The 13,047-nt window shown below is 37.9% G+C and overlaps 1 protein-coding gene across 1 annotated transcript in view; it reads left to right on the top strand.

Moving 5' to 3' along the window:
- LOC124803129 (neural-cadherin-like) overlaps window positions 1-8,563 on the top strand; it is a 55,639-nt gene extending 47,076 nt beyond the window's left edge. Inside the window, exon 5 of the mRNA XM_047264308.1 lies at window positions 8,260-8,563. Within this exon, the coding sequence (XP_047120264.1) occupies window positions 8,260-8,351 (92 nt within the window). The 3' untranslated portion in view covers window positions 8,352-8,563. The remainder of the gene's footprint in view (window positions 1-8,259) is intronic.
- Window positions 8,564-13,047: the final 4,484 nt, after the last annotated feature.

Below are 13,047 nucleotides of genomic sequence, written 5' to 3'. Positions count from 1 at the left end.
AGTCATGCTGCTGCTCCCAAATACAAAGTGAAAGTACAGCACCTCACTGGTGAAAGCTTCCAGAAATGATAAATCGCTACCAAGCATGTAGGTCAAAGCATTATGCCTGCTAACCTAAGAATCATTTTTTTTAATACCATATGAAACAGGATTTAACATTTTACTGAAGGGAATCCCTTACATCTACTTCTAATATTATCTGCCAGTCTTATTTCAGTTAATTTATTTAAGACACAGTACCAACAGTAAGAGTGGTAGCATCTATCTGCATCTCATCATACACCATTCTGGCCAATATACATTTTCCAACAATGGCAAGGCTTTTTTTTAAAATGCTGAACTTCCCTAGACCTAGATCACCTTTAAGTGAGCCAATCATATTGTTGACAATACATTACCAGCATATGGTAGGAAAGCAACCAATCTACTTTCATCTTCAGGTGCATATTATGCAAAGGACTGAACACCAAAGCATGGCACACCTATTTCTCAGTGTAGGCATTCTTCTTGAATGTAACTTAAGGTGTTGTAGCTATTGTGTTAAAGTTTCTCAGATGGCACAAGTTGTCCTTGTCAATGTCCTCAGGTCCCTCATGAAATGGTATGGTGGTTGATAACTCATTGCATGACTGTACCAGTCCACATGCATTGGTTTTCTATAAACACTGTGTTCCAGAGTGTCCTCGTCCTTTCTGTAGACCCATATGTATAGAAAAGGAAGCTTTCTATCCCTTCTTCATACATCCATATTCTTACAGATCAAGGGATGCAGCTGTTACTATATCTTTATATAGTAAGGTTGACACCATGTATTGACACCATGTACTTATCATCATTAGACTTATAAAAATAGATAGGTTGTGTGCAGCACATTTACCACAAACCATTAATACAAACTGCAGTGGTGGAGCACTGTCTAACCAAGAGACTCATAATAATGTTAGATGAGACACACATGGTCATTATAAGTTTCCATGTGGAGTCAAAGTTGGTGGACACAGACGGTCACTCCTGCATCTTGCTATTGGGCTGTCTCTTAAACAGGTCAATTAAAGTTAGACTGCCAGATATTATAAATAGAGTCAAGGGCTATCCTTTAAGTAAAATTTGTAACCCCGTCTTACCTGATATTAAAAAAGAATGGCCTCTGGCTCAGCCAGCAGAATATATTGATACCGGATACATGAACAATGTCCAATTGAAGATGAATAATTAATAATAAATGTTAAAGGAAGTATTATCTGCAGAGCTGCATGCAGCAAGATCTCAGGATAAATATTCTCAGAATCTGGAGCTTCACTCTTACCAGAAAGATGGCTGAAATTCTTTCTTGCTCCACAAAAGGAAGCTTAACACCTTTGCTAAGATATTCAGTATGCAATTAATTTAATAGGTGATTGGGATTGGTGTTGTCTTTAGCAGTGATATCACCTGGCAAAGTGCCTGGAGGTGGTGCTCCACAGAATCCATCCTCTTGGTATTTCCAACATTTCTTCATAGATTTGAAGTTACTACAATCATCTGTCTTTTACCAAACAGCAGTTTCTATGGATATCCACTGATCTTAGTCTTTAATTGAATGTGTACTTAAAGTTATCACTCCACTTGTTTAAGATTAATCATTCATTGTTTGTACTCTCTCTTCAGTCAGTGGTAATTGTCTCAACCTTAGCTGATGTTTTCTTCCTTCCAGTATCATTGGTAAACATTCTATGCATTACATACCATTATACTTCAACTTGATATTTCTACATTCCATTGTGTTTTTTACATTTTTAAAGGCCTTCCTGGATACTGTTATTTTTGTCTGTATTGTACACATTGTATCTATATACTTGCTCTTTAAGTAAAAATGCGTTCTTCATAAAGCAACAAAAAGTGTCTTTTTGCTAGAGCTAACAGATCCCCATCAGCATGTCTCAAGGCAACAGTAGGTGCCACTGTAGTTCATGAACTCCATGGAATTCTTAGATCAAATGAGACTGCATTGTGATCTCTCAAAGCGGTGTTCTAGTTTACAGTCCAACCAATGATTCTACCAGTGTCCAGTCTTTTTACCAGCATTACATCAATATCGGTAGCTGCACCTATTCTATTCTGATATATATTTAGTTGATCACCTCTGTTCACAGGGTGCATATGGCCCGGGACATCCGGGAGATCCGGGAAAAACCCGGGAATTTTTTCATCCGGGAAAAACCCGGGAATTTTTTAGAATTCCAGGATTTTTCATTGTTTTAGATTTCAGTTAGTTTTGTAGGTTTGACGTATAAGATCAGATACGCTAACAAAGAACTTTAGTCCACTACTGCTGAACAATACTGCAGCAATGAAACATAAATCGGAGAATAACACCAAAATAAAAGTTTAGTTGGATAGAAAATGGGTAATTTACACAATGCACAGATCAATTTGCCGACACCTTAAAGTGTCAAAGGCTTTAGGTCGAAGATTATGCAGTACGTCCGTAACAACTAACGTGCATTCGATGTGCGTGACGTCACAATTGTTTAAATTTCTAACAGATCACCAGAAAATGTTACGAATAGTGGCTTGAGATGCGTTACTTTCAAAGTAAATTTCCTTGCAAGATGATTTATGTTACGTGTGAGAATGTGCAGTGAATTTCTTAAATCACAGGGCGTTATAACTCTCATTCAAAACGTAACACTTTGAGGATCAGCCATTTGAAAAATGTCGGGCCCAGAAGATAAGTCATTTATGCCACTATTTAAAATTTTACTGGCACATTTGTATTTGATATGACTTAGCATGTAACACACGCTAAAAAAAGACCGAGCTTCAGGTTAGTTTTCACATTTAATGTTGTTCTTTCATAGATAAAAAATTATGCAATCAATGCCAAAAAGTGTAATTGACCTTCAAAAAAATGTGCATAATGTGTTACTGAGCAATGTCACAAGTCTCTTCACGCCAGAACACTTCGACTTTTCTACGCAACTGACAATCATTTTGGCACGGTTTTAATTGCCAAATTAGAGCCTGTTAGTAGGCCTACGGACTTCCTATCATTGTAGGACTAATAATGCCAATAGACGATGCAATTCTCGTTCATACATACACATCTGCTTACGAGTTAACCGGTGTAGAAATGCACTTAACTGAGTTGAGCGAGCTCGGCGTAACTTCGTAACGTACACACCGCAGCCTGTCTTTCTCGTTGGCCTCGTGCTCTGAATAACTGCCGTCATTTGCTAGCGAGGTCACGTGACATGAGCTATGATTGGCTGACAAAAGTGCATCGCTCAACGGAATCTCTATTTTAGAGTTTCGGAAGCTACCGTGCTGTAATTTGTGGAATTTGTGTAAATACTTTCGCAATACGAAAATAATTGTCTCGCATTAAACAACTTTCCAAATGCATTGTTTTTCCACGATTTCGTTTCCTAAAGTGGTGGGACGTCCTCCGCCGGTATAAGACCTTTACGATTCAAAGGACTGATACATTTTATAGCTCCGAGGGAAAGTATTCTGTTACTTAACCCGGGTGTATTTTCACCCACTTTATACGCAATTTTATCCGGGAGAAATTGTGTTTTTAACCGGGAAATCCGGTTTTTTTTTTTCTTGTCCACGTAGACACCCTGGTTCATGAGAAGCAGTTCTAATTCATCCAACACACCTCATAGCAGCAGACTGCTTTCATTCATCAAATAGCCATGCCCCTGAACGGTGATTTCACACTATACTTTGTATGGTAAAAGACAACTTGGCTATGCTATTGTTAGTTTTCAGTTTTTAGGTACATAATGCTGGTGCAAAAAAAACTGGTCATCTGTCTAGCTTCACCAACAGTGAGGTGTTGGCATATAGACATATATAACATTGTGCTAGACAACTGGTTGTGGCTGACACATAAAGCAGCTTTGGTAAGCCCACTTCAATAGTCAGGGTTCTTCTTTCCCAGTCAAAACTATATTATTAACAGTTACTATACAGTAGGCACCAACTGCATAATGGACAGTTGCTTTAAATTTATTTAAAGTGTTAGTTATCTGTGAAAATTGCATGTAAATAATATAACTATCCATCTACCGTCTGTTATACCATTACTTGCCTACTCCAAACAGTGTTAATTAGCATGAGTTTTATGCTGTTGGGGGTTGCCTAGAATGAATTATTCATTTAGCTGAGGGCTATGTTGGATCAAAAAATGTATATATCTCTGGCACCGTAACAAAGTCCTTATAGATTTTCTCAGTGTTCATCACTTTCTGTGTCTACGTGCACAACAGCCTTAGTAAGTTGTGCAGATCTGCTCTCAGAAATGGACATCACTTCAGAGTTTGAAGTTATTCTTTCCCATAGCATGTTTTAAGCAGAAAGACTTTCCTTTAAAGAACTAGTGTGATAAAAATATGCAGGGTGTTAATTTTAACTGATGACATCGAAATATCTCAAAAACTGCATATCAGATACAGTGATGCCACACCCACCCCACCCAATGTCTGGGTGGCGGCGGGGCGACTTTGAAATCTTCAATGGGAACCCCCAATTTTTATTGAAGATTACAATTCTATGGAAAAATCTACATATGTTTTGTCTGAAACATTTTCTTCATGTCACCGCAGATGGTGCTGTAATCGGAGGAGCTGAAATGGGTACACAATTTTAATTTATGACGTGCTACTCAGTAGCCCTTGAATATCCAATGGCATGTGGGATCCCACCTACATGCTGTGAGGATAGGAAGGCCAGTATTTCACAATTTCTAATTGGAAACCCCATCCACAGTATTGTATTCCTTTGACATATTGAACAGGGGACTACTCAATGTGCCACCATGTCTGTGTAACGAACTACAATCTATCATAACAGGCAGTACACTGTGACTGGAACTCACTTTTCATGTAGATGTAGAACAGATGGCGGTTCTAAACATTACAATACTTGCACAGTGTTTATTCCCTGCATACCTACCTCTCATTTGGAGAACAGACATGCAAGTGAATGTTGAATGTTACAACCACACAAGAACAAACTGAAAGGATCCTGATTTATGGAGAATGTAGGAGAAGTGTTGAGGCCGTTGTTGCCTTGTATGCCGAGCATTTTCCAGAGAAAGCTCGCTCTTGTTATTCTTTTACAGGATTGTGAATACCTTTATGTCTGATGGCAGCACACAGGCCAGCAAAAGGAAAGGGAGCAAACGTGTTACAGGAAATGCTAATGAAATAGCTGTACTAGTCGTAGTGCAACACAACCCATGGATAAGCACCCAGCAATTACACTGCAATTCCAGTATGTCCATAGTTAGTACTGTCACACTACTGCATTGTCATAAGTATAATCCATACAACATGTCATTGCATCAAGAACTTCATGACACTGATTTCCACAACTGGGTAGTGGTTTTCGAATGGGCCCATCAACAAATGCAAACAATTCACATGTTCTTTACCAAGATACTATTTTCAATGAGTCTACATTCACAAACCATCATAGCATTAACTGCCATAATGCATTATTGGAGTGTAGACAAGCCCCACTGGTTACTGCAAGTTGGCCATCAACATCCTTGGTTTGGTTAACATATGGTGTTGCATCATGGGGAACAAACTCACTGGTCCATATTATATTCACAGGCATAGTCCATATCAATTGAGGCAGGCTAGGAAAAAATCTTACCTTCACAGTCTCGGATGTTTTTGAATTTAGCTTATGTTAAAATTAAGGGCTAAGTAAGGAACATGTATGTTTTTGTTTCCTTCCAAAAATTTCTGCTCTGAGATACAGCCCTCCAAAGGCTGCGCATACCATTTTGAAGATGTGAATTTTGGAAAAAATTTTAAAATGTTGTATCTCTGGAACAGTTCTAGATTTTTTTTTTAATTTTAAAGATAATTGCTTTATGATTGCAAAGAAATCCTCCATTTGGACTTACCTGTCAAAGTTTACTACAGCGTTCTAAACTTTTTTTAAATAATTTATGGATTTTTTTTTTAAATCCCAATCCATAAAATTTTGATTTTTTTCTGTTGATTAGTACCATATAATTCTACATTCCCTGAAAAGGAGAGCTTCCACTTTTAGGTTGAACAGGTTTTATAAACAACTGAAATTTTTGCCACACATAAAAGCTGTTTTATTACAACATTGTCACATAAGAGGCTCATAAAAATCAGAACCTAGCTTCATTTAACATTATTTTAATTCTGAAAGAGGAGTAAGAGACTCATTTTTCAAGCATTTTAAATGGTTCCAAAATGTGTGTGAAAGATCCAAGGATTTAAAAGGTTTCAATTTATACAACTTCTGTACATTCTTCCAGTCTTCGTACATTATAAAACATTTGAAACAGTCACAGATGTGCAACTCTGGGCAGGAAAAGTAGTTGCAGTAGTACACAGGAAGATGATATTTCATAGAATCTTTGAGGAGTGCATCTGTTTGTAAGGTATAAATTGTGCAATTTATGCAGTAACTAGCTTTTTTCTAACATGCAGATCTCATACAGTATTCCCCCATGAACAAAAAAAGAATTAAGAGGGATTCAGCCAAATTCTGCATTCTTCGCTGGTGGACAGTCAAACCACTCAAAGGAAGAGGATTGATAACCTAACTGTAACCTACAGTTAATATAGGTGTTTCCTCTTGATATGCTAGTCCAAACAAAGTGCTCTCTCACTCCATAAGTATGTCTACCATACTGCCCGGCTAGTATAGGGGCACCCCAACACTAGTTGGAACTGTGTGGTGCCTGAGCACTGAAGAAAAAACCCCACATGAAGAACTGTGAACACTGGATAAGACAACACTGTACACAGCAATATACACCATTTGTGTTACGTATACCAGTGTTGGAGTAGTATAACAACTATCTGATGAGTATTGTTATAAGATTAGAAGGTTTATAATTCAGTTGACACTTTTGGCTGTGCAAAATAAAGGTTGATGAATGTTTTATTTGAAAACTGCATTTCATTAATCTAGTATTATCAGTTACAAATACATGGATAGTTGTTATTTGACATATGACTGCTGTAAACCAGAATTTAGTGGGGTGTCTGGCAGTTTTCCTAATACATGGATAGTTGCTATTTGACATATGAATGCTGTAAACCAGAATTTGGTGGAGTGTCTGGCAGTTCTTTCTGTTATTCTGCAGTGTACTTTGATGAAAGCTTATGTAATGAAATTTATAGAACAAGAGTGGCTTGGTAGATTGATGATTAATGGTAAATTATCATAAGCCATCAGTTGAACTGACAGATATATTTCCCCTAGTTACTAAGCTTTGGAGTATTTGGCTACTCTTTGGTCTGGAATCAATATAGTTATGCATCTGAGAAGATGAACTGAAATTCTAATCACTATTGCACATACATAAATGTTGTAATGGTTTCAGAGGATCAAGATGGCACATTAGAAGTAATTATCCTTTGAGTCAGCTCATGATCAGGAACGAAGGGCCTAACTGATGCATTTTTTTTACTTTATCTAAATGAATTCTTTTATAAGCTTTATCAAACAGTGGGAAATCTAGGACAGAATAACTAGTTTTATCATAAGCAACAATACTTTCTCAATGTTATATTCCCTGCTTAAACAGATAAAAGTGTAAAAAATATTTTTTTTTAAATTATTATTCCAATTTGGCCAACTCAGGAACACATGAAACAACTAATTTTGAAGATCATAATCCTTTTTCTCTTTTCTTTTTCATGTCCCAATACTCCCTCTTTTATGTTTTCTTTGGAAATCAATGACTTTTTGTACTATTCTTATTTTCTGTATTTGTCTGTTATTCCCAACTCCCGCAGATCTTTCTTCTTAACTTCTGAAAACCATGAAATTTGGGTTTCTTGATTTTTGTCAAAGAAGTTTTTTTTTTTTTTTTTTTTTTTTTCAGCCCCTTGTTATCCATTCTATTTAAGTGGCCATAAAATGTAATCCTTCACTTTGTCATTGTATCTATTATGTTCTCAGTTTTTTTCATACACTTCCTTCTTGCTTCTCAATTTCTACATCTCATTTTCATACTTTGGACACATTTTTTTTCTTGTTATTCTTCATTCTTTCTTCTACAGATTATTTAATTGTTGGCTGTTTCTCGGTCAAGGTATTCTGAGGCATAAGAACACCCGGTTGTAATTTCCACATCACAAAACCTGAATCATTACATTCCCCTTTTAACTCTACTTTCACATGTGTTCTGTCCAACACACTCTAATATAATGCTTTGTTTCTTATGTATATTAAGAGCATTCTTTTTACATTGTGCTCTTGCTGTTCCAGGTTTTCAGGAAAAAGAACCTGATACTGTGAATTTTGCACAGAGGGGATCATTTTGCATTTTATTGGAGAAACAGTGCCAGACAGAATTGTAACAGTTGTATTGATATTTACAGATTTCTCACACAAATCAGGTTTCATTACGTTTTGTGAATATAAATGTGCACAAAATTCTAGAGCTTCTATACTGTAAGTATACTACTTCTCAGGGGAAGGATCTAACAATCCCTGTCTTCAAAGTACCAGGAACATACCAAGTGCCTAACAGATAATATTTCAAACCACAGCTGACTAAACAGAAATAGTATGTATGACTTGCACTAATTAGTGAGAATTTTCTATCCGCAACATTTTGCATATTTTTGATTGTATCAGTGTATTAAGAATACAAAATATTAATTAATGAGTGGAAGAATTAATGAACATCTGTGATATTTGATAAGTGTTATTTCAGTGAGTTGCAGTATGTGAATGTGATAAAGAAACAGTAGGTCTATTCATGCAAAATACATGCCAAAGATTTATTTCAGTTGTATTGTGATACTATTGAACCAGGTAACGGGAAGCCTGTATATTTTTACTACAAAGAAGAAAATTTACACCCTTCAAATTCCAAATTATTTTCTTACCTGTTTTTGTAATGCAAATACACCACAATCCTAACCTGAAGCTAGAAAGTTTCACTCAATTTAATGAACATGTATTTCACCATTATTTTAATAATTATAAACTTTTTCATACTACTGCTATTGACATGAACAACTTATTATGACTAAATCAGTTTTAATTTGTCCATTGAACTGTCAAATTACTTTATCTTACACATTATTCCAGTTAAAACTTTTTATGACTGTATCCAGGAAACCATACCTTAAATCACACTATAGGAGTTGATGGCGCAAACGATAAATAAAATATGGACGAAAAATATGTTATTAAATTTCAGTTTCATCTATTGAAGGGAAACTTACTATGAAATTGTAATTCCATCTACTGAAGGGAAACTTGAACCATGTGTGGCACACAATCACAGAATTTGTGTGGCCTGAGAAACTCTTCAAGTTAAAAATCTCCACATGGAATATACACACAAACAATTTTTGTTATTTTATTTTCCCATCATTCAGTAGAGTCATTCATATTATTTACTAAACAGAAAATTTAGTTTTAAAGCAAGGGACTTTTGATCACGTAATTGATTCCCACTTCAAATGATATCAGAATATACAGTTAAAAGAAACTGTTTTGCAACTTGTGGTGTGGTTTTCAGAGATAGTCTAATATTAAGGACAACATAAATTTTGCAGAGTGCAAATGTTGCTCTCTCTATATGTCATAGTCCTTTTTCAAAATAATGAAAATTTAAAACATGAGTGTTTGTAAGCAGAACCATGTCACAATTTGAACTTGATGGCATGTGTATACATCTGTGAGCTATATTTATTTTAGTGATGATTTTTGGATATTTATATTTGTTTATCAAATAAAGAGTGAAGACTGTAGATTGCTGTGTTTCATTTATTACAACCTAAAAGTATCACTTACCTGAAATGAAATCTTTGAGTCAGACAAAAGCTACTGACTCAGTGCAACTTGAACCAACAAATTTGAGGGGCAGCCAACTGTGAGTGTGAATTAACATCAGGCTGGAAAGTTACACAAATACAAAAATTAAGCAGGTGGTACACTTGTAGGTTAGAAGCAAAGTTCATATTTGTGTCTACCCACTGTCATTTAGGTTTTCCTTGATTTCATGAAGCGCTGCATCTGAATTTCTGAACTGTTCTCCAAACTCATCCTACCAGATTGCTACTGCAGCTAAGGATGTGGTGTTCATCTGAAAAACTTGACAATATTAAGACATTGAACATAAAACTCTCTTGCAGCCACATGGTGCACATTAACAATATAATACTAGGCTTAAATGCCAAACAGCTGGATTTCAGTCCTGTTTCAGTTGTAGGAGATAATGAAAGGAATTTCTGAGTTATCACAACTAAAAATGAACAACTCTGTCATAGAACACAGTAAATAATTTATTAAGCATCAAAATTCTGGTGAGGAGTGCAGATACATACACACTCTACACACCATGAAGAAACCATGAATACATCTCAAAGAAGTTCATATACAGTCATTTCACTGGATTTGATCAATTAGTAAATGTTGTGGTCACCACAGGAGCTCCCTCCTTTGAAAATCTGTACAGGCTGCAGCTATGAATGATGGCGCATTTTGCCTCATCTGACTTCTATCCTCCCCAAGGACTTTGGGGAGGTCACCAACTCATGCCTGTGGCAGACTGCCTGGGCGGAGGCATGGCTGAGCCATTTCTCGACAGAGGCGGAAACAGCAGGAGCCATAGAGAGCACCTGGGCATTAATTGGCACACTGGGAGGCAGTGCTGTTGAGTTTCAGAGAGTGAAGCCATCTCACACCCTCCTTTACTGTGCATTTGATTGCTTGGTGCACCAGGAATCTCTGGGAATTTGCATTGTATTTGTCTACCAGTGTGAGTGAATAATGGTGCAGCAGGTGGCAGGACATGGGTGTCTGCATCCCCCGAAGAGGGTGTCACTTGAGACAAAGAGGAGAGGTGCATAGCTGCAGGGGTATGTGGTGCAGGTGTCAGCACAGGTGAATTGCATGGTAGTTCATCTTGGGGAAGAGCAATGGAGGTAGGTTTGAATCTTTCCATTGATACTGTATCATTACCTCCTATCTTGTGGATGACAAAAGTGCTAGGTCCTCTGCAGAGCATTTCATATGCACCAGAGTGTGGGGAAGTGAGAGATGGCCGAACCGCATCATCACGCAACCATACATGCTTGATGTGTGTAGTTCTTTGAAGATCAACGGATCACATTGACCATGTTGTTGCAGGCTGCATGGGCATAGACAATTGATGTGCTGCTCCAATTTTGTAAGAAAGTTCAGCTGGTCTCCGGGAATCTGTGCTGGTGAAGGTGCGATGAAGTCGCCCAGCATCCACATTGTTCACTGAAGACTAGTTGTGCTGGAAAGCAGTTCAAATCCTCTTTTAAAGCTTCCCGGAGGTCAATTAGTGCCCAGGGCAGAATATCAGTCCATGACACCTTGTGGTACATGGTGGTAGATTTGAGTGACCAATGCATGCATTCAACCATGCCATTGCTAGCAAGGTGATAGCTCATGGTGTGAAGGTGCTGGGTACCACACAATTTGAGTAGATGGTTGGATAATGAAATTTGAAACTGACAGCCTTAATACAAAACCATATGTTGATCAGTGCTGCGGCAACAAATTCAGTGGTGACGTCAGTGAGAGATGTGGCCTCAGGTCACCTGCTGTAACAATCAACAATGGTTAGGAGGTAACATTGAGCATTAATGCCTGGTAGTGGGCCAACCAGATCTAAGTGGATGTGGACAAAGCATGCTGACGGTAGAAAGAAGTCCTGAGTAGTGACATGCACATGCCCTGAGATTCTTTTTTTTGTTGGCATGCAAGGCAGGAGTGGTCCCATGTGCTACTATCATTTTTGACCCCAGGCCAGACGATCTTGCTCGTCACCTATTTAACTCTTGCCTTGATACCGAGATGTTACATGTCATGGATCGCATTGAGGACCCCTCAGTGGTGTTTTTGCAGGATGAGTGGATGTAGTTGGTTGCCACCGCTGTCCACCACATTTCATATGAGGAACCATCAAGTCGTACATGCACCAGATGAAGTAAGGCGGAGTTTGCACTGTGAATGTACTGTTGAACGAAGGTGTCTGTGCACTGGGTATCTGCACTTTTTCGCCAGTCCACCATAGTAATACGTGCCACTGTTCACGAGAGGCAATCAGCAACAGTGTTATCTTTCCTTTGATGTGGCAAATTTTAGTTGTGTACCAAGCCACAAAGTCTGGATGTGTGGCTTAACACAGTGAGATGTATTCTGTTGACCACAGGAGAATGGACGTGAGAGGCTGATAATAAGTAAATACTGTGGAATGTTGACCTTCTAGTATAGGTCAGAAGTGTTTGATGGCAAGATACAAGGCCAGCAGTTCTCTGCCTATGGCACTCTGTTCTGTCTGTGCTTCTTTCAGATGCTTGGAGAAGAATGATAAGAGTTGCCACAATCATTTACTTGCTATTGTTGTTGTAAGGCTGCACCCACCGCTGCCTGGCTGGCATCAACAAAGAGCCCAATTGGCACCCAAGGCTTTGGATGTGTGAGCAATGTAGCCTCAGATAGTGCTGTTTTTAGATTTTTGAATGCTGCAGCAGCTTCTGCATTCTATGGGACCCTCCTGTTGCCAGAGGTATTTTTGCCCAAGAGGAGTCAATCAGAGGTCATTGTATCACTGCTACATTTGGTAGAAGACATTTAATTGAATCATCAAAGGTCTTTGTATGCTGCGGAGCATGACAATCTTGAACTGCAGAAATATTTTCCTGTAGTGGAGCTAGGCCAGAACGGGAAACTTTGTAGCCAAAAAATGAAACTTCAGGTTTGGCAAACACACACTCCTCAGGCTGAAGAGAATACCATCATCTTCAAGACATTGAAAGAGCTGAAAAAGATGATGAAAACGATCTTTCAGGGATTTGTAAAAGATCAAAATGTCATCGACATAGAAGAAGATGAATGGGAGATCACACAAAACACCATTATAAAGTTTTGCCATGTTTGTGTGGTGTTATGTAATCCAAAAGTCCTAAAGTTGTACTGGTATAGTCCTAAGGGTACGTACCGTCCACATACCACCTTCCTTTATTGCCATCTGGAGTGGCGACAACCAGTCACTGTCCGACATGG

This window comes from Schistocerca piceifrons, chromosome 6 (genome assembly GCF_021461385.2).
Source record: "Schistocerca piceifrons isolate TAMUIC-IGC-003096 chromosome 6, iqSchPice1.1, whole genome shotgun sequence".
NCBI lineage: Eukaryota > Metazoa > Arthropoda > Insecta > Orthoptera > Acrididae > Schistocerca > Schistocerca piceifrons.
Note: the sequence above shows the minus strand (reverse complement) of the source record. Positions and strands in the feature narration are given on the sequence as shown.